Genomic DNA, 23,612 nt, shown 5'->3' with positions numbered 1-23,612 from the left:
TTTTTCTTTTCTCTTAAACAAGATGAATTATGACTTTTCCTGCTCTGTACATGTACATAGTTGTAAGGCTTTGAAACGCTCTAGGCTGGAAATCAAGTCAACTTCTAACAATACCTGGGACATGAAACAACTTGCTCGGTGTGTGATGCATAAACACCTTGCAATATATCTAACAGTGCTGACCAAGTAAAAGCCAGGAAGGCTGATCCATCAATTCTCACAACCCGTCAACCGATAGTAATTCAAACAATGGACTATTAAACATAAACTCAAATTTTGCCTGACTCCTTATATGGGAATAAAACTACAAATTCCAACATTTGGGGTGCAACATACAGAAGATAAAAATTATCTTATAACAAATTAGGTAATAAAACTTTACTGATGTTATCCCACTAGGGATTTTTTTTTTAAACATTACAAAGTTACTAAGTTGTTAACAATACTTTAACCCTATAAAACGCATACTTGTGACTGCTACATAGCACAACAAAATATAGCAAGTTGTTTATGCTTGCTGTGGCATTGCTGACCTTACACCTACACAAAAATTGAATCATTCTACAATCTACATAAAGCGTTTTATTACAGAGGAGATTGCATGTTAATCATTATGACTTGTACTGTCTCCCACATTACAGGATGTTGCAAGAAAGAAAAGCTGCACCCTTATGAGTGGAGTTCAAATAAGTTACCTAGCAGCAAAGGGATGGGACAGCAAACAGACTACAGAGCTTTAGTAGAGTAAACAATTATTTAAAGTACGTTATTAAGTTTATTACGGTAAGCAACAGTGGTGTTCGCAAATAATGCTAGAAAGCATGCAACATAGCAATGTTTTTAAACTGCATCTATGGCTAATTTAAAATACCATGCATAATTAAACTCGTACCCTAAAGATCAAGCCCACAGTCTATTTATGAAGATGCAGAAATAGACACCGCTATAGTGTTAAAGGCCATGGTTTATGTAATCTATATTCGTTGCTGATCAGTATCTACTCTGCCTGTTGGGAGCTTCACACAGAGGAGGCATAGAGAAGAGGGAGAGGCCTGGAAGTAGGTGAAGTGCTGTACTCCTGGATAAAGAAGCGTAAATAACTCCAATCTTTAAAAAAAAAAAAAAAAAAAAAAAATGGTTTTCAGAGGGAATGGTAGGTAATGACAGCAGTGGTGGAACTACCACAGGAGCCCATGGGGAATTTGTGAGCTGTGGGCCCGGATCCCCTCCGCCAGCTTGCCTGCACTGGGGCCCACAGCTTACTAGGTCCACCTCTGATTGACAGGTTATGGACAGTTAATGGGAACCCCAAGATGCATTGGTAAAACCACAGATAAACTGGCAAGAAGGACAGGGAGGCAGAGTAAGTCCATTATGTCATACATGCTTTGTGGTGGATTATTATGGGTTTGTTTTTAGAACTATGGCAGACCTAACCTTTGCTGACACTTAAAATGTGTACCATTAACATTACACATTGTGGGGGCATCGGAATTGCTTAGTCTATATCAAAGTCAATGTTGACTACCAACAACAATGCATCATGATATTGGTAGTCTGTCCTGTTTAATATGTGTCCTTCACAGTGTGTTCTTCTTACCTATGTTTACTGTTCCTCTCTACACTGTCTAAGTACTTTTACAATTGATGTAACAAAATATATATGTATTTCCATTGACAAAAATTATGTATAAAAATACTTGTTACTTGAATCATAAACATGAACATAAATTATATAATAAACAAGTAAAACGGTGTTCCAGAAAATGTGTATTAAATAAACACTTCCATAAAACAAGCTTTTCAATCTGTATGGAGTTTGTTCTTGACTACATAAAAAGGAGATTGGTATTGTTTAAAGCAAAACTATGACCTATTTTAAGCTATTTTAAGTAGCTTTTAATATATTTTACTTTTACAAGTGAGCAAAAGATATTCTGAAAAAAGAAAATACGAAGGTATAAGCTGCCCTACCATATTGTGCCCACTAACAAGGAAAAAGCATGTGAAATTTTTCATGACTTTAACTACGTACTTTCATTACCATTCAGATGTGAACATACCCTACATTCAGAATACATCCCAGTCTCCAGCCGCAAATGGGGATTTTGTAACATATTAATGAAATGTTTAAAGAATAATTTAGCTATTTTTAATGTTTGCAAACTACATTTATATAACAAATATTACTCCATAAAGAGGCATATCTAATATATATAAGCCTAGCGGCGTGTGTTAGTGTGAGTGTGTGTGTGTGTGTGTGTGTGGAAAAAACTATTTTCTCAGAAAGGGCTCATCCATTTGACCTGAAATTTGGTATACTGACATTATTTGAGAAAAAAATTATAATAGTGAAGTCGGTTAACTTCCATCATTCCCCCTTCCCCCCGTGGGAGGGGTAGTAAAGGCTAAATTTACCAGTTGAGGGCTCAAACTCTTGACCATGTGGGTATTTATTTACCAGAGCCTGTGTTTGGTCATGGACAATTGTATGTCGCATTTTCATGAGTACGGAGAAGCAGTGATGTGAAAGTGCAGGTTATGAATACTGCCCTTCAAGGAAGACTGATTGAGCACAGCGATAAGGTGTTTAGCAGAAACGTTGTGTGTCGAGAGGTTTTAGAACAGTAAGACGATGGAGATTAAGGATGTGGCGATTAAGATGAAGGATGAGGTGATGGAGAAGAATGATGAGGTGGTGACATGTGGACAAAACCATGTTAAAAAAGGGCGCTTACGTCGGGAAGTAACGCTCTTCCCCTGAGGAGGCCTGGCCTAGCCCCAAATACATGACAAGAACCTTTTTAACACCTTAAGTAGCTTGATTTGACTATAATGCATGAGTATCATGCATGGGTTAACTTGTAATACAATATATAGCTACATATGACTCTGGTCATTTTATTTAACTTCTTGATATTTTTGCAGTTTAAATATAAAGCAATTAACATACTGCTATGTTTCATGCATTACAAACTTCAGAAAGTCGCTCTGTTACTATCATCAGTTTTGGAGAAGAATATGTAAGCTGTAAAGTTCAATACAAAACAAAACCACAGAACTCTCAATGAGAATTCTGTGGTTAACATCCCTTGGAACTGAAACTATCCTTTTTTTTTTGGGGGGGGGGGGGCATTAACTTTTTTTTTTTACTGTTCCGACAAAAAGGTGTTAATCTGAAAAGCCTTCCTTACAAATGCATTGGACAGCATCATAAACATTCTTTAGGCAGCTAAGGGAATATTTGTTAATGATTAAACACTAAACCACAGGCAAGCAGAGGTTTATTACACAAAGGAATTCAGAGCTGAACTGCCTTGTAGGCATCTAGTCGTACACAATTAAATGGACGGGACATACAAGGAATATATTATGCCATTTACGTCACAGAGCACATTAAAATGCCAACTACAATCGCTATGGTAAACTTTTATTTCTCAGAATAGCAGTCCTTGGCTTTAAGAGCAACGCAAGACAGAATAATCTAAATGACGAAGTAGGGAATTTGTATCACTAGTTAAGATAGATGAAAAGAGGTTCCGGTTTTATCTGCCAAGCAGCACTCACATTCCTCTCTTATCTGGTATCGCAGATGAAAAAACAAAAAACACCTTTTATTACAGGAAAGAGACAGGCAGAGTATTACTCAACACAAATTTCACATGTCCCACAGAACACTGCACTCCTACACCAGCTGCAAAGCAATCACACATTCTTAATTCCATAAGTGAAAAGAATTTAAGGGGGTATTTAAACCCCAAATAGACAAATTTATAAATGTAACGTATGATAATGTAACTCTGCTTCGCAAGAAAACATTGCATTCTCAAAATTCCTAGACGGAAGTTCAGCTGCTTATGTTAACTGCAAACTTGTTTACCGGGCTTTCCTTATAGTGCTGCCGACAGAGTGAGTGAGAGTGTTTGGGGCATATTCAATTGTCGCGGGTTTCCGCGGCATTAAAACTACTACCGTTATTATGTAGTTAGCTGGATTTCAGCTCGCGGCTCCTGAAATCCAGCTAAGAAACTACCGTAGTAACGTTTTTCCTGCGCACTATTACCGTAATAACGGTAATACTGCGCGGAGCGCGAGATTTTCTGCGTTTCCGTCGACAATTGAATATGCCCCTTTGTGTTTATTAACAACAAAACTGCTGCCTTCTGATGGTTGGTAGAGCGATGCCACATTGTTAGAGGTATCAGGGAATATTCAGAATTAGGGGAACGCTACAGCCTAGGTTAGTAGTAGTCTGTAGATTAACATAATATATCCCACTCAAAACTAAATTTTAACTTTTACATAGCATGTTATTTAACAGCAATGCACCAGATGTTGTTTCTTTCTCAAATATATGTGCACTATGTATATTTGTTGCTAAATTCATCAAATAGGGGACGCGTGGCTTGGGAAGGTATGTAAGCACACAGGCAAACAGAAAGCTCTTGCTGCAAATATCCTAATGTATCCTGGCGTTACTGTCTGCACATACCTGCACAAAATCAAGCTTCAGCACTGTGATATGTCTAGCTGTGATAAAGAGGCTTTGACAGTGGGGAAATAAGCTAGACAAGAGTTAGAAAGATGGGGCACCTTACAAAAGTTGAACTAAATAACCTTTGCACTCAACTTAAACAACAGATGCTGGATCTAGAAAGTAAGCTAAAGGAGGAGAAATGTTATCAGAAAAGTGGAAGGCAACAGCCCTTAAGTTTTAGAAAATTGTCTTCAATGAGTATATGGAAAAGAATCCTACTCTAATCAAAATTGCCACAGAAGAGGCCTACTGTATAACTGCACAATCCTGTTCACATTGTGCCCAGTCAAAACTCTTCATAGCCAATCTACTTCAATTCCAGGACATGGTGTTCTCTAATCTATATCAAATCCAAAAAATGCCCTGAACTGTGAAGGTGATGGTGTTCCTGGACATCTCTCTGAAAATACAGAGGGATCGACCTAAAATCTTTATGGCCCAAGTTGTGATATGTCCGAGACTTTGATAACATTGTGGACAGTGAAATGGATAAATGGGACAAAGGCTTTCCATCAAATTAAAATGAAACTGCATTTGCTAGGTTAATGGTCTGGGCCTGGTAGACATATGTCAGACATACAACATTCTCCTATTATTCTATGTTACATTATAACCTGTTCAGAATAGACATCACACTTTTATCTAAGGGATTAATCCTCTCTATCCACGATATAAAGTATATGTTCAGAGGAGTCTCTGACCCTGTTTCTATGATAAGGACATTAACACCAGGAAGGGCCAATATTTTAGAAGCTCAAGAGGGATTCTTCACACATAACCCTCAAAGGATTCCAGGCCTTCCTGAGGGGTGCTATTTTCTCAAATATACCTGGTCTGAAGAGAATCAATTATTGCGGTAGGTCAGAAAATTATGAGCGAGCACAAATAAACTATGTGGAGCTGAAGGATGGGACCCATGTACATCTCTATGGTTATGGAATAATATTATGTTTCTTGAACTTTGCAAATTGGAATGTGCCCTGCTCTGGTAAAAATATCATCGAATATATATTGGGCTGATTTTTTTTTTTAGAAAATCTTAGAGCAGAAGTTGGTATGCCCAATGTATACTTTTTCTGTTGCCTCTAGCTGCGACATACCATAAGAGACCAGTTTGGCCAATGGGACCCCAGTTGGTAAATTTTCATGTGAAATTAATCTTTCAAAAGACTAGAAAATGCAGATTAATATCTACAATTTATTTATACCTATTGTCAGGCTTGGAGTAGAGCACACTAGACAAATTAAGATATAAATGGGGACTTTTGTGTAGCTGCCCCCATAATTATAATGATTGGTGAACTGTATTCATGAAACCGGTGTATAAATTCACATATATATCTTCGTTGAACCTACAAGCATAAAACCGTGACTTTGAGTTACAAATGTATTGGTGCTAGCAAGAGATGTAATAGCTAAGCAATAGCTAGCTGTAATGCCTTTGCTTGTGTGTTCATAGTCAACAAAACCTTGGAACATCAGAGCTATGTCTATATTTCCTGGATTCTCCCGATTAAAAATGAACAAATCTGGATCTTGGATGGTTGAAACACAAATGGCCTTTGGCTCCAAGCTGGTGCCCATAATAACTCAAAATATGTGCTGTGGATGTGATGCAGTTGAGGTCTGGCACAGTCAATTTAGGCTCTGTGTAAAGAGCAATGGCCTGGGGTGTGGCAGACCAATCGCTGTTAATTATGGCTATTAATGACTATTAACTTCTATCAATTGCTGGTAACCATAGTTCAATAATGTCAGCTGACAGCATATACTGCTGTTCTCAGCTCTATGTTGTAAAGATTGTCGGTTAGTTGTCTTTTATTGTTCATTCTTATCATGCAGTTGAACCATTCCAATCTGTAAAATGACTTAATAGCGAAACAATATCAACAGATAAAGGGACTAGAACAAAGTTTTGATAATGTCTCTGAAAATGCATTTACTGACTTTAGCAATTACATTTGCATTCGAGATGTTGTGGAAGAGGTTGGATAAGGAGACTTTGTTTTTCTTGTTTTCTAACAAGAAAAATGAAAATGACTTTATGCAAAAGGAAAACAAAACCAACATACAGTGCAGTGCTTGCTGCTTGGGGTTTGTAAAGCCATAAAGTAGCTTGTGGGGCATTCAATCCATATTAGAAGCTGTTAAAAGTAATCCCAGCACAATGTCAGCCCCAACCATGTGGGATATAATACAAAGAACTGTACCGCTCAATTGGCAAAAGAAGACTTAATGAGCCAATAATGAGCATGTTTCTCTCTTTTTTTTTTTTTTTTTAGTATAATACATAATCTTAATAATAATAAATAATACCTTAAATATAATCAGGTGGTTTCATTAGCATGAAACTTGTAGGTGTTAGTGCAGTTAACTATGTATGTGTATTAATATCCTTGCTTTTATACATAGATCTTCTATATTTATAAAACACACATAAGATAATGCATTTCATACTTTTAGTTTAACTAATTATCTAATTTGCTAGTAAAATAGAACATTAGCAATTAACAACTAGAACTGCAAAAGCCCAGGGAAAATGGAAATATTTCAAGATTGGTATTGTGTAAACTTATCTTATGGTTCAGGAACAAATATATATATTAAGCTTTAGCTGCACTTAACCCATTGATTACTAGAGGGACTTCTAGAATTAAAGATGACCCGACACATTTTTCAGATCTACAAGTAATACGTGCCAGCTCTCCCGGAATGTCAGAGAGACTCCTGAATTCAAGGTAGGTCTCCCGGACTCTCTGGAGAGCAAACCCTGGACAACGGAGGTGATTTTCGACACCCCCAATAATGTCATTTTAGCCCCGACACTTGCGAAATGACGCAATGGCATAACTTAATCACTGTATGTGGGTAATGTATTACATCCATACAGTGTATTTATTTAGGTTTTTTTTTTATGTATTTGGTTGCCCAACTACTTCCACATATCCCACCTCCACCTCTACTGTCCGCCTTCTCCATAATGTGCATGAGAGTTCAGCAACCAGGGGGTGGACTGATAGCACTCAGTGGGATAGAAGAGAAGAATAATCATTTAATTATTCAATATTGCTGTGTACAGTGAGAAACTGTGCAGGTCCCAAGAGAACAGGTAAAAAGAATGAAGGCTGCAGTTAGAAAAATATTTATTATATTGTAATATTGTAGTAGTCAAGTGTTACGTGACATATCCTAAGGGCAGAATTACTAGGCAAAACAAAGTGCTTAGTTGCATTTGCCAATGCCTTTTTGTAGACTTTTGCCACACAAACATTTACTGAAACACAGTTGCAAACAAGCAGTCATAGCTGGTAGCTTGCATCTGCATATACCTTTGCTGAGTTTTGAAAATGCCTTCATTTCATTGCTTTGACTTCTATCACCCGCGGTAAGGCTTGCGCGGCCGGTGCGTGGTATAGGAATGCACATTTTACGCACTCATCACACAACTACTTACACATATGGATATATGCAGTAAGACACAAATCATGGCTAGAGATAAATAAAAATAAAGGTAGATAATAGATTTGTAAAAAAAAAGAATGAACAGGAAAAAATTGTTTTTGTCTCTACTTAGTAATTATTTATTTTAAATAGGACATTTAGTTTAGTATTTGTAAACACAAAAAAAGGAAATATACTGTTATTATGGCAATTATATTTACAGGATTGTATTTTAAACAAAGCTATTTTCATAAGCAAACATAAGGCCAGTGTTTTGACCAACACCAATTAAATGTGTTGCAAAAACAAAATTAAAAATACATATTTATAAAAAAATAAAAAAAATTAATTAATACAAAATCAGAAGGTATGGTATAGACAGTAACATGCTTCTACAAACAGTCACTGACACAGTCCAGCAGGTAGGATGTAAATAGCCTGTGGCTAGTTTTATTTTGCAGGTAGTAGTTAACAAGAAAAAAATAAAAAATAAGAATAGCAATGAAAATAAATCCTCCTGGGGGAACCCTGTGTCCAGTCCACACACACAAAAATAACAATAAAGGTTTACATTCCCTGATTTTACCCCAGGCAATGAATCATAGATAGAATACAGTCCCACCCTTTTATCTCTGCACAAAAACATACACAGCTGCAGTCACACTGCTACCTGACTAGGTAAACAGAAAATTATCATATGAAGAATTTAATAAAAGCACTAATAGTAATCATCTGATCTTCGGTTATAAAAACATTTATTCTTTACATGAAACTGGTTAAAAAGTAATACGTCTATTAAAAATAAACAGACTCCTAGGGCTAGATTTACTAAACTGCGGGTTTGAAAAAGTGGAGATGTTGCCTATAGCAACCAATCATATTCTAGCTGTTATTTGTTTAGTACATTCTGCAAAATGACAGCTATAATGTGAATGGTTGCTATAGGCAACATCTCCACTTTTTCAAACCCTCCTTTTAGTAAATATACCCCCTAGTGATAGATTATAGGGATCAAGAAAACATTCTGAAATTAACGCAACGAGTGTAGACAGGAGGTTTTATCCTCGCGTAAGGACGTTGTTGTATACAACAGCAACAAACACACTTATCCATTTGCTGCAAGGAAACATCAGCTGCCACTTAACGCTTTTCATAATCCAGTACGATGTATGGTTGTTTAGTACAGAGCACAGAAGAATACTAAAAGAGGCTCTTATGAGATAGTCCAAATTCAGCTTAAATAACTCCTATATAAGATGACATCCAGACATGAATAGCACATATCATCTTTGCAAGGTAAACCCATTCATTTTGGAAATTGGGTCACTTACCCCTAATTTATCATTTTACAACGATTCATTTCATTAAAGGTCATGATGGATTTCTGAGATCCCATGTTAAAGGCACAACACATATATTGAACATGACCAAAGATGTTAAATGGAAAGATTGTGATGGATTTCTTACACTTGCTGTTCTTCTATAACCACATGCCATATTCACAGGGAAGTTGGCAGCCAATAATTACCTAAGGACAGTGGGACCTCCGACGGCAGCACAAACTCATCTTAGATTGCATCACTTTTACTTTGCTACTCTATTATTTCATATTCAATTGTACATTTTATTTACAGACATTCGGGGCTGAGATTGGCACCAAGCTCGCTCTGAGTTTTGCTGGTTTGTGCTTGGGCAATCTGAAAATCATTCATCTGGCAAAGTACTTTCAGAGAAAACGTGTTGTTCTATGAACACTGTATAGATTACTTGTTTATTAATTGGGATGGAGATTCTAATTCAGCACTTAGCTTTGTTTTTCACCTTGAGCTCAAAATATTTCTTCTTACGTTCACATATAATGATCATAACATTTCTTACATACTTTTTGAATGTTACTTTGCTGTACAGGGTAAGAGTATAATATCGATCAACTACCAGAAACAGTTTTATTCCTATAACTATCAATACTGCACAATTAAAAACCTTGAATCCATAATATTTCAATGAGTCAATTTAACAGGATAGGAAGAAACTGATCTACACAAGCCGACTTGCAGAGTCAAGCCTCTTTGACGAAGGATAGTTCCATAGAAAGAGGCTATCCGCGTCCCCTTTTGGAGAATGCTTATTAACATATTAAGAAGATAGACAGAACAAGGGTTTGGGATTTTGAAAACAATTTACAAAAAATATAAAGTTGCAGACTATGGAAATAAAATATATTTTATATCTAGATACAATAAAAAGTCACAACTAATTAAGGAGGCAATAAATAAAAATATCTGCATTCTTTATCAAGATTCAGACTTAAAACCCATGCCAAGTAATAAACCTAGCGTAATTTTAAAAAAGAGCAATGGGAGGTAGGAAATAGAGATTTAAAAAATATCCTAGCATCACGTTTTTTTTAAGGTACAGTGGAAAATGAGATTGAGGTTGTGGCTGCCGGTAAGGCCACCTGGACTGTTACAAATGCAACAGACCAGTGTGCACCGTGTGTAACCACATCCATAATAATTGTGGTGTGGGTTTTGGGAGACAGTTTTAAGAGCTTAGATTTCAAGATCACAGATTTTATAAATTGTGAGACCACCTAGGTTATCTATGTTTAATAATGTCCCTGTAAGTTTCAGTACATCTGGAGGCCTTCCATACCATTAAAAGTGAGGTTTCTCAAGGAGAAAAAGGAATAGAATATTACCAATAGGCTACAGAGTCAGTGTTTCCCGTCATTTTGCACATTATTACACTACTAATCCTAGTTGTCCAAGTATAGTAGGAGTGGAACACAAACACTCTTAGTGGTGGACATGGATTTTGGAACCTATGCTCCATGGAGGCCTTTTGGATGTTTAGGCTTCTAAGTGTGCACCCACAGGGTCTCAACAAGACACTAGAGTTCTATGGATATAAAAAAGTTTGTTGGTGTGGTCGTTTTTCTTTAGTGGCTGGCACCTTAAGATATTTTAATATATAGATTTATTGACCGATCATTCCACAGAGACCCCATTTTAAAATGTAATGTTGAGGTTTCCTGTACTTTGGAATTTAGAGGACAATGGGATTTCTAAATACAAGAATTACATTGTACACAGAGGTCAGGAAAATAACATCACTGATTGTTATGAATGAGGACTCTCATTCATAACACTTGTTGCTATTTATATACATTCAGATGATGAATGTAATGGTGTTTCATGGATAATGGGAAATATATGATTAATATTGACACTAGTAGTAGATAAATCAGGAGTCTGTAACAATTAATTATAAGGTTTTAACAGTCAGTGATGATAGTTGATCAAATTTAAACTTCCTGATTTTTTTTTCTTTGAAACAGCGCTATATATACACACAAATATTTAGAATTCTCATAGAGATAAGAAAGACGTAGACATTCCATACATTACATCTGTTGTAGAAACAAACATGTAGACGTGCTATATGTTAGATCGATTTTTTTATACACTTGCAGTGTCTGAATTACCTTAGAGTACGGCGTACTCACATTAAGTAAAGCAAATCTGCTTTAAGAAATCACTTTGATTTCATGAACTTTGAGTGTATATAATCATAAATTATAATCAAGATGGATAAAAAATAAGAATTGGGGAGATATTACAATATATACATGTCTGTAGTAAGTCCTGATTAATTAACGGCCAGTTGTGTAAATAATGGAGAGAACCAGAGGGATCTATAATATAGATCTATTTAGATTGTTGTATGAATGATTTATATGTCGCATTATATTACATGGAGAGTTAAAGAATTAAAGTGGCACCAAGTATGTTTAGGCATATGTGTTAATTTATTAACGAGAGTTTTGTAAGTATTTTAGTACAGCGGATTTTTAAGTATGCTATATACCTTTAAAGAAAACACTGTAGTGGAGAAACATGGTAGGTGGAAAGGGGAAGGTTTAAACAAATGAATCAATATTGCAAACAAATGAATCAATATTGCAAGAAACATCACCAATTTGCAGACTGTCAGTACGAATGTAGGATCTACAGTGACTCAATGTGAGAGACATGGTTTGTGATCAGTTGGCACAGGACTAACGGTAAAAGCATCTGGACCAAGCTCTGGTGAGCTCACTAAGGCCTCTATTTATGTAGCACCGCATTTTATGCATGACTGATTTCAATCCTTATTGCAATGATCAGGGTTGAAATATTGTGCATATTAACTAAAAAGCTTCAATAGGAACAGCATCCAAGAAAAACTGCTGTTCCTGTGAAGTACAAAGCTTATCTTTTACACTCCCTCTTCTCATCCAAAGACGAGTGTGGTCCACAGACTCCTTCCAACTCCATGTGCGCATGCACCGACCGAATTCCTCGAGCATCGGGCAATACTTACAGAAAGACAAGCATCATGCGACAGTGAGGATCACATGATCCCTGCACACAGTGAAGCTCTGCTCTTCGGAGATTCTCTGTGAATCCTGTCATTTTAGCAAGGGAATTGTGGGATGCGGGAGAAATGCTAGCTCTCCCAGGAGTCCGGGAGACCGACCCAAATTTTGGGAAGTATGATGTATATTGCTGATTTAATGAGCCTTGCTTCAACTGAGTGACTCCTCCCCCCCCCCCTTGTGGACCCCCATGTGTTCCTCCTTGTGCTATTTCCCCTCTTTTCTTTCTTCTGTACCCCATATATTTTTGAAAAGTTTCAATAAAAATATTGATGATTAAAAAAAAGAAAATGAACATGTCTAACTATATAACGCTGATGTTTAATAAAGGCTAGACCCATTTATGAAAACAACCATATAAAAAACAGCACTAAAAGAAATATTTTGATCTCAAATGTCATAAAATACCATCCAATTCACATATACATTCTGTCAGTTTTAATACCACAATCAAACAAATACAAGTTTAGTGGACAATCTTTGCCAAATTACTTCTCTGTGACATTCATCGCAATGATCTTTAAATGCGGCCTAAAGTTCTGCCAGTTTTATCATTAGGTTTTTTTTCCTTGGCAGATTTATGTTGTTAAGATATGTTATAATTAGAGCTACTGGTGTTATTTGTCGTATGTGACCTTGTTAAGGCAATTATTTGAACAAAATGAAAACATATGAAAATTGTTTTTATTATGTTATAATTGAGCAATACAAGATAAACATTTTTTATGGTAATTTAAAAAAAATAAAATAAAAATTCTATCAGTGACACATGCAATTTGTTCATGAAGCAACATGCCAGCCTTCAATCATGTCTGGAAAACCCACCAGCCAGTCACACAAAGGAACTTTTAATTATTTTCTTTCTCTGTCCACCAACATGTCTTAATCCTTTTACTGCTAGGATTCTGTGTTAAATTTACACCTCAGGAGGCCACAGCATTGTGTTTCTCCTTTTTCTTTCCACTCTATCTTGGCCTTTCCAGGATTAACTTTATTTTTTTATCATTATTTTTTACTTTATCTGATTTTTTTTTTTTTTTTCATTTTTTTTCCATAACATATACAGCTTTCTTTTGGTATCAAAGTCAAGAAATCCCTTTTTAAAGTACGTGAAGGAGAAACAAGGGTTAAAAAACAAAACAATTTTAAAATTCTCTTTTTTTTTCACAGTAACTTCCTCACTTTCACAAAATTAATTCAACCCATAAAATATATGTTCCTTTTTTTTATTCTTTTTACATTTGCAAATCTACCAAATCAGCACTTTATTGGAGGCTTGGTCTGGGTTTTGGGCCATAATACAGGTTTATCAGGACATCACGGCCTGTCGTACAGCATGTAAATACACTCTGCTATTAGGGGCACTAAGGCAGAGATGATCTGGATCTTACTATACTCAGGTTAACTCTCATGCAGGAAACACCAGTGATTATATCATTGTATCACTGATGTTCGTGCTGTCACCGGGGGCTCCATTATGATGCATGGAGGACAGCAAGCTCTATGAGATTTCCTACCCCATGTGGACAACCAGTGCTCTCTCTTTACATATAAGCGCAACGTGGAGGGAGCGGGTGCCAAGCGATGCACAATCTACGTCACTGGCCACCTAAGTATGGAAGGGGCTACATTAGTATCAGCAAAATAGCTATCAATGAGGCAGATCCACTTAGTTCATACGTTGTTCAATGTTACTTTATAGATCATATTCAAATGTTGGTTTGTAATGAATGAAGTTTTATCTTGTAGCCCTTTCATAGTGATTTTAATAGAATAACCATAAGAAAGGTTCACTTTAATTTTTACATTCTGCTGGGGAGGAGTGAATGTTAGGGCAGGGGAAGCTATATAGTGATGTGATTGGGAGGAGATGACTGATAGTCTGAGCAAGTCAAAGGAAAACAGCCGTATAAACAGCCTGGAGCACACAACGGAATAAAAAGGAGAGTTCCGGGCTGCTGGGCTTTTGTTGCAATTTCGGAACAGGAAGAATTTAAGGTGCCCTGTTTTTTAAATAAAATGGGAAACCTGATCTTTTGAATTTATCTCCTTGTTAGTCTGAAAAAGCAGGATTAATGTCTCAGCCGTGGTATGCAGGTACTGATTGTGCACTGCAGCAGCCTTTAACTATTGTGGAACTACAAATACCACCAGGCTGCAGGCTGGGACACGTAGTCTCACGACAACAAGTTGTATATAACTAGATACACGTAAAACGGTTGTGTTGTGATGGTGGGCAGGTTAGGGAGGGGTTTGTGCACCTATGTACATAATAATCTATATTGTCTGTGTCAGACCATTATAAAAAGCCCTCTCTTAAAAATGATAAAGATATTTCAGATTATTTTAATTATCATCCATATAAACATATTGCATGTGAAGGATCTATATATTTTCCATTTGTAACATTTGTTATTATGACTTTTTATGCAGTCACTTCAGAAAATGAAACATATGGTCATTTTATTTCCTATAACGGAGTTTTTAATTAGCAGTAAGCATTTGCAGCATAAATGTCCACAGCAGTTGACGTAAACAAAATCCTTGTTACCTTTTAAGGACAAACTGAAGAAATGCTGAAAGAGCTTATCATGCTTTTATGACAATAAAAAGTCAATGCTGTGTTAAAACTAACTTACATTTTGAATCGCAAAATGATATTATTAGATAAATAATGAAAGCTGGCTTAAGATGTTGCAGACGTGTTCTTTGTTATGTATTTGAACACAGAGTATGATTAAACTTCAGTGTTCAAAGCAAAGAGCAAACATTACCTAATCATTTTCAGCCTGTTGTTACTTTGACCCAAGAAAACACCTAAAGCAAAGCAGATGTGCTACTTCAAAACAAAATCATGTTTCAAAGGCTGCAGCCCACAGAAAGAAAACATTCTTGATTAGTCTGGTACAATTTTTTTAAAGCAGCAATCCCACATAGCCTTTTTACTTTAAATAGCAAGTTAAGTACATTTTAGCCATGCATGAATAGTCATCTTTCTTAGTTGCCCTCCTACAAATCATTATCCTCTTTTCAAAATCTCTCTGGAGGGCAGCAAAGTGTGAATGCCAGTCACACACCCAGACTCAACTCTCAGCATGTCAAGTGAAGGCAGAGGGGTGGGAAAAATTAGGATTTTACAGTGCACAGAGTGACTTGAGCTCAGAGGGGCGTTCCAAAACCTCTCTGCTCAATACATCATGTGCCATGTGACTGTGGTTACCATGGTAATCACATGATACTGTGTAAACCCTGCAGAATTATAAATTATTAATAAAAGTTTTAAAAAACTAACCAAGGAAAAAATATGTATTAATTAACAAGCTTTTTTTATATATAGCCTGCCACAGTGATTTCTGCAAAAAAACCAAAAAAAAACCCACCTAATTTGTTCATGGGATTGCTTTTCTAAATGTTCAACAACACATAGTACCAATAAAGTATTACGACTGCTTTACACGCAATGCTAATAATTTTGTGCATTTATGTTGAAGACATACCTTATTTATTCATAGGATTGCTGCTTTAAGTTAAAAGACATATGAATGAAATACAAATCAAGGGCCTGATTCATCAAGGAATACAAAATGACGATACGTGCTGTATTTTGCATTACACTGCTATGTGCATGCCAGGTATCAAACACTATGCCAGAGAAAGCAAGTGCGTCCAATTCATCTTCGAGCGTAAAGGACATATACTACAGCCTGCAAATTCAGGGGCGGTACTGGGAGCGGTCTGGGCGTAGGCACGTAATCAATGTACAGTATGGGTGTGCCAAGCTCGAGCGCATGCAGCAGTGTCAGATTCAAGCTTTGGCCAACTCAAAGGTATGGGTTTTTCTGTAGCTTTAATTGCACCAGCTACAGGTCGAGTGATGACGGTCACGTATGCTTGCATGGTTGGATTTTTGATTCACGTGTTTGCAATGAAGAGCAACAGTAGAAATGCATTTTATGTATAGTACACATTCATAACATCCTAATAAATGTATATTATGGGGGGTGGAATAAAACTTTTTTTTCATTGTTTTGTCATTAATGGCTATATTGTTCGTAGGTGACATAAATAGTTATAAATTTTGGTTCTGTGCGTTCTTTTGGGACTTACATATGTATTAAACTTATTCTGCAGTGTACTGTCTGTTAGAGCAGACCTGTATTCAACAGATTTTTACATGCACTCCTTGCTGAATACGGAAGTGCGTATGCCCAATTTACATGCATTTTAGAAAAAAAAAAAGCCAGTTTTGCATGCCTTAATGAATCAAGCCCCAAGTGTCCTTTTTTTCATAAACTTATTGGACATTGAACCGAAATTGAGTTTAGAGGCACATATGAATTAGTTGTTTTTAATTTTTGTCTATTTGTCTAATTAATAGATGAATAACCAAAAGTAAGTCAATTCGTTTACGGACAACCTTGTAGGACAAGCAGTGGACTCATCGTAAGATTCATGTTGCAGGATTTAATCTATGTTGGACACAAATGTTAATAAGTTATGCTGCAGAGCCTTGAGAGCCTTTTGATTTTGTTACACAATACATTTTTCCTTCCAAAGTCCTCACAGGTTACATACACATCCTTTCACAATACAATACCTTTGTGATGTGGCCTGAGAAAAGGGCTACGTCTGATAAATACAGTGGAGAGACATAAATATATGTCTGATATAATATGGTTGTATGAAACAGTTGGTCAGGTTTTAATGTGTGAAAAAAGTAGGATTTAATAATAATAAAAAAAAAGATCCACTGACAAATACTCAAGACCCTTAACAAAACATTTCTCATAGCCTGCACATAATAGGCATAGCTAATATGTTATACCTAGTACAAGCACTGCCTTATACTACAAAGAAAAAGTTGTTGAACCACCTACTCATATGCAATTGTAAGTAGGTCAGGGTGCAAACAGGTTCATAAGAACACTCGCAGGAAGCCGGTACTAAATCACCCTATTCAGACTGTAAGCTGCACAACAAGAGTGACAGATCCCCTGGGCTGCTGGCTTGGAAAAGGGGGCATGTGAGTGGGTGGACCAGTCGAAAACCACAAGAGCCGTTTTCCTGGGGCTTCAGTTACAGGAATCAGCTAATCAGTAAAAAGTCTGTGGCTGTTAATATAAATGCAGAAATGTTCTTTATTACGTCTTTCACTAAACCAGTCGCAGGCAATGAGGCTGCCCAAAAACAGAGTTGTTAATATATGAATATATCATAAAGACAGATAAAATAAGGGTGGGGACAACGTTCCATCTATTTACCTGCCAGCTTGCCTCAATCAGCAGGATGCTAAAAAATGCTGAGCTGCTTCAGCAGATTCCCAGCCCACAGCAAAACAAACATGTTTGTTTTAGATCAAAGAGGATGGAGCCGTTTAGAACAAGCTATAGAATTTAAACACTGATAAAGGAATAATGCTAAGTACACAGTAGATTCACAGAAAATGTATCTGAAGTTGGTCTTTGAGATAACTACATTTAATTCACTGCTTTTCATGTATAGAAAAAAAACAAACTGAGAACACGTTTTCCCTGGTAATTTTCATGCCACAATTTCCTGGATTTTATCTTGTGCATGAAAAAGTAATTTAGCAAACACAGGCACAAGGATTTTCAATCCTTCCCCCATGCAAATATAATTTTACTAAGAGATACTATGGAAAGGAGAACCAGAGGAACAATGTATTTAAAGGTATGTCAGTGTTTTCAAAATATTTATGAACAAAACATGTTAAAAGTACAGTAGAAAATAGACAGCACTGAATATATATGCGGGGAAGTTTCCACATAGCAAACAATGCCTTCTAATAAGACACCTTTATAGCAGTGGTTCCCAAACTGTGTGCCTAGGCTCCCTGGGGTGCCTGGCAATCTCACAGGGGTGCCTCGGACAGGGCCAGTGGTAAGCAAGGTGGGGGACCACTTAGTAATTATTATGGCTTAGGGGTGCCTTGAAAAAATTATGGAGACCCTAAGGGTGCCTTGAACTGAAAAAGTTTGGGATCCACTGCCTTATAGCACAGAATCACTTCTTGCTCATCACTGCTGTATTCATGCTTCATCAGTAGTAACCAAATTATGTATAGATATGGAGCACTGTACATGATAGAATGTTCACGTCCAAGGGTAATATATATTTCCAATGGGATTTTAAATAGTCCACTACATTCCTCTTTAAAATAACTTTGAAAGAGCGTTGTACAAATATCGCCCATCCCTCGCCACACATCTTGTGTGTTATAATCAAACATAACAGGGATTTGCATGAAAGAATGACGACAGAATATGCTTCAAATACAGTGAACAGAAAATGTCTGGGTAATAAAGAAAATATAGTGTTGAGTTAATATTGTAATGTTTGCATTCACTACTCAGTGCAGTTTTTGTTTTCTTTTTTGGTTTGGCTGTTAATTTAAAAGAAAATTTTAGCTTTAATATGAGAGCCACCACACAAACATGTCTTTAGGCTACCAATACAGTCTTATTATCTTAATTATAGAGTTGATGCTGGTTGCATTTTTTATTCATATGTTTATACATAAGATTTGTGACTCTTTTGCTTTAAATAAAACATTAGGAAGGCACTCTGATCAGTGCTTTTCCAAAGAAAATTCGATAATGCACCAGTCAACCAGATTTAAAGATAGGTCATAAAAGTGTTATTTAAATTACTTTCACATAAGTAAATCTCACCTTTTTCTTCATGTATTGTAAAGACGCCAACTCCAGATCCATTCCTTATAGAGTATTTGATCTCTCCATCCCGTCCCGAGTCCTCATCATGAGCTGAAACAGTCATCACAGATGATCCAATCGGAACATCTTCTCTGATCACTGCTTTGCTTACAAAGTTGGAAAACAATGGCACATGCAGGTTCTCATTGACATCAATAACCTCAATACTGATGTAACAAGTTGAGGACAAAGAAATAGGTCTCCCCCTGTCTTTCGCGCGGGCAGTCAGATTGTAGACCTGCTTTTCTTCATAATCCAGCTCTTTCACTATCCGTACAGCTCCGCTCAGTTTATCTACTTCAAATTTCCCATCATCAGTTTCCAAAAAGCTATAACGAACTTGACTAGAAAGCCCTAAATCAGGGTCATAGGCTTCTATCCAAGTGACCAGAGTTCCCACAGGAAGGTCTTCTCGAATTTTCACATGATAGTTGGATGGAATAAATATAGGAGGGTTGTCATTTACGTCTTCTACCAATATTTTTAGGAACACGTTTGAAAACAATTGTGGCTCATTCTCTGCTTGGTCTCTGGCCTGGATTTTGAGCAAATGCATATGCTGCTTCTCTCGGTCTAGTGGTGCAAGTGCTTTCACTATCCCAGTTACACTGTCTATTGTAAAGATATTCGTGTCTGTAAGAATGGAATATCTCACTTCACCATTGGATCCCAGGTCACGGTCAATAGCTTCTATTTTAATAATTGCATGGTTCCCTTCCTCATTTTCCTTGACCTCAACGGAGTAACTATCCTGCAGAAACTCTGGTGGGTTGTCATTGGCATCAAGTACTCCGATGTCCAGGAGATGCCAGGCAGATTTCTGTGGTATTCCAAGGTCATAAACTGTGACATTTAAAGTGTATTGATCTTTAAACTCTCTGTCAAGTGGTGAAAGAATCTGTATCCAACCATTATCCATATCTACAGTGAAACAGCTATCATCGTTTCCTCCAGAAATAGCATACACCAGCTTCCCGTTGAAACCAGAATCAAGGTCATTAGCTTCCATATGGATTATACGCGTTCCCACGGCTACATTCTCCTTGATTACAATCCTGCTAGGAAGTGTGCTTGTAAATTGAGGCACATGTGAATTTGCCAAGTGAATGTCAAAGTACGTTTCCTCTAGTGATCCACGATTAAATAACTTATTAGCCTGCAGAAGTTTTTCAGCGAGCATTTTGGCAACTCCGGTTTCCTCACAATCTAAATGAACAACCTTGCGGCTAGAAGTCACAGTAATATTAATATAAATTGATTTAGCCAAGTTTTCACCATCCGTAGCTGTAATCTTCAAACTGTGAAAGGAAACTTTTGCTCCAGAGCCTTCTGAAAGAGACCGTTTCAACGAGAGAACTCCTGAATTGGGATTCAGTGTAAATAAATCAAACTCATTTCCAGATTCTATTCTGTATTTTACCAACTGGAGCTCATCAGCGTCAATAGCAGACACAGTAGTTATTTGCTCTCCAATGCCAAGATCCTTGGGGATAGAGCCTTCACAGTTTACCTTCTCAAACAATGGAGTGTTATCGTTTAAATTATTTAGAGTCACTGTGATAGGAATTTCTACTTCTCTGCGATAAGGCAGACCCCAATCAGACGCCCTGATTTTTAGTGTATAGACCCTCGGCATTAACTCGTAATCTAATTCTTCTGCAGTGCTTATCACACCAGAGAAAGCATCAATAACAAATGGGACAGGGTTAAGGTTAGCAATGTTATAAGTTATATATCCATTCTCCAATTCGTCATGATCAATGGCATTAACGGTAAGGACATGACTGCCTATTGGCACATTCTCATCAACAACAGCTTTATATGTGGTCTGGGTGAATTCGGGGGCATTGCTGTTCATGCTGAGCACTTTGATCATCACTTTTGTGAAAGCTTTTTTGTCACTGGTCATCACATCCAGTTCAACGTGGGACGAATATTTTGCTTTAATGGGTATTAACGTTGTAATGAGACCTGTTTGGGGGTTTAAACTGAATCGGTTTTTGTCTGCAGCGTGTTTAAATGCATACTTTAAATGTGGGTGACTTGGGACTGCTTTGACCATAACTATAGGTGTGTTAGGAGGCGCAAACTCGCTTACTTCAGCCCTGTAAACTTCTTTTTCAAACTTTGCCGGGCCATGCTTGAATTGTGAAGACGTCACGTGAATAACCTTTGGGGAAGAAAACTGCGGTGGAGAGCCCTTGTCTTTAGCTTGTAGAGTCAAGTTGAAGCCAAATGGTTGGGTAGCCCAATCAATCTCTTTTACAGCTACAATCTTATATTCCTTACTTCCAGGAGATGTCCTGTTTGTCCTAAAGTATTGCAAAGGGTCACCAGCAATAATGCTTAAAGAGGCTATTTCACCATTGGATCCTTGGTCATGGTCATCCACAGTTACAATTGCATATGTTAAATCTTTATCCAGCTCAGAAGGAGTCAGTGTCACAGCAGAGATAACAGGGGCATGCTCATTGGCTTGTTCCACATGAATAATCAGCCTGGCCATACTGCTAATTCCACTACTTCCATATAACTTCATTCCACGATCAACTGCCAGAATTTCCATATCGTACCGCTTGGTCTCAGAGTAGTCAAGTCTTCCAGTTAGAATAATAGCACCACTAGTTGGATGGATAGCAAACATGTCAGTTCTCTCTTTAAAGCTGTAGTAAAACTCCCCATTGGTTCCTATGTCAGCATCTGTGGCACTGACTTTAGCAATGCTGCTCCTTATTGCTGCGTTTTCAAGCAGAGAAACACTGTACAGGGTGGGGGAAAACAACGGCCTCAAGTCATTTGTGTCCAGCACTTGAACTCTTACTTTTGTCCGTGCTTCAGCATTGGAGTTCTTATCAACTGCTTTGACAGAAAGGAGGTAGTGATCTCTAACCTCTCTATTGAGAATTGCTGTGTTACCGCCCTTGGTTCGTATCCTCAAGAAGCAAAAATTTCCCAAAATGTGCTCTTCTGCTTTAAAAAGGTTCTCATTGTCCCCGGAGATTATTTTGTATTTGACGTCCCATGAAGGGTTAAGATAAATACCCATTTTTGTCGGGTGGCCCACATAAGTCTTTGAAGCAGAGTTTTCATAGATAGTGGCATTGTAAAGGTGCTGTGTAAACTGAAATGATGCAGAAGAATACAGTCCATGGCTTCCGTCGCAGTCACCAAACATCTGCAGTAACATCAGTAAGAGCAGCATGGTCAAGTACTTCCCCATGATGGACGAAGTACACAAAGTCACCTGCAAAAAGATGACAAAAAGAGTAGTTTAATTAAAATACAGACACTCTTATAACAACAAACAAAAATAATACATGGGTAAATGCACCATCTAATGTGAATAGTAATATGATAATAAATAGTAAAAATAACAACGTGGCATAATTTGAATTTAACTACTTTACTGTGAATGTGTATTCTCCATAAGTGTAGTGGATACTGTTTAAGTTTCATTTGTTTTTAATAAAACAATTTAAAAGTATACATTTGCTTTTAAAAATTGTTCATCTATTATCAATTTAAATGAACTTTACAGGAAAAAAATATTTAAATTTAAGAGATATTTCTGTGTTTGCCCACAAACAACTCACTATGCGGTCCATGGAATAAACTATTTAAGTAGCAGTTCTCAAAATTACATTTTAGGATTGGTAAATACAAGCAAAACACTGGGGGAACAAAGCCAATCAGGTAACGTTATCACTGCCGGGCGGAAAATCAACTGATGCCATTAAGCAACACAATACCAGTTTCTAATAGACATTAATTTAATTACTGCAGAACTTAACATTGCTCCTGGAATTTAACTGCTATTAATTGATAGGAGTCCTCCCTTCAAGCGGAGATCATACACCTACATCCAGTTCCATCCCAGGTCAGTATATAGAGCTGCCTGACCCTCATTATGTACAAGATCCACTGGACAGAATAAAAACCCATATTGTAAAACACTGCTTACTTATTGATTTCAATTCTATTAATGAATGAATACTTTTTCACTGAATAGTATCTCCTACTGAAGCCTAATGAACTGAAGCTAAATGTAATCACTTGGAGTATAATGGCAAACAACTGTTTGCACCTCAGTTAATAAGATTTCAGAACCTTTCTTCGCTCTTACATTTTGGCATGATACAGAAAAATTTAATTTACATTTTGTATATATTACAAATGCCATTTCATATCTGTCTAATTTATACATTTAACGGTCCAAGTTCTTCATATATTGTTTTTGGTTAAATATAATGGCATATAGATTATTTTAAGCCATGTAATTTAAGGCATTTACTCAAGAAATATCTATTAATATGATCAGTCTATTAAAATACAAATGAACCTTGGTATTTTAAGTCTGCATACTTGTTATAGCACTTTTATGGCTAGCACAATACACTAAAATGAGTATAAGAATGGAACCCTTTGGCTCCGATGGCCCCAAACCCCTGGCGATGTTACTTGAATTGCCAAATGTCAGTGG

The 23,612-nt window shown here is 36.9% G+C and overlaps 1 protein-coding gene across 6 annotated transcripts in view; it reads right to left on the bottom strand.

Annotated features, from left to right (window-relative positions):
- FAT1 (FAT atypical cadherin 1) overlaps positions 1-23,612 on the bottom strand; it is a 172,625-nt gene that overhangs the window by 114,322 nt on the left and 34,691 nt on the right. For all 6 annotated transcript variants that reach the window (XR_012688179.1, XM_075196658.1, XM_075196666.1 and 3 more), the window contains exon 2: positions 19,091-22,376. Coding sequence is in view for 5 of the 6 variants with exons in the window: in XM_075196658.1 (XP_075052759.1) it covers positions 19,091-22,352 (3,262 nt within the window). In the remaining variant the exon portion in view is untranslated. The remainder of the gene's footprint in view (positions 1-19,090; positions 22,377-23,612) is intronic.

Source organism: Mixophyes fleayi, chromosome 1, assembly GCF_038048845.1.
Source record: "Mixophyes fleayi isolate aMixFle1 chromosome 1, aMixFle1.hap1, whole genome shotgun sequence".
Taxonomy (NCBI): Eukaryota; Metazoa; Chordata; class Amphibia; order Anura; family Limnodynastidae; genus Mixophyes; species Mixophyes fleayi.
This window is presented reverse-complemented; position numbering and strand designations above follow the sequence as displayed.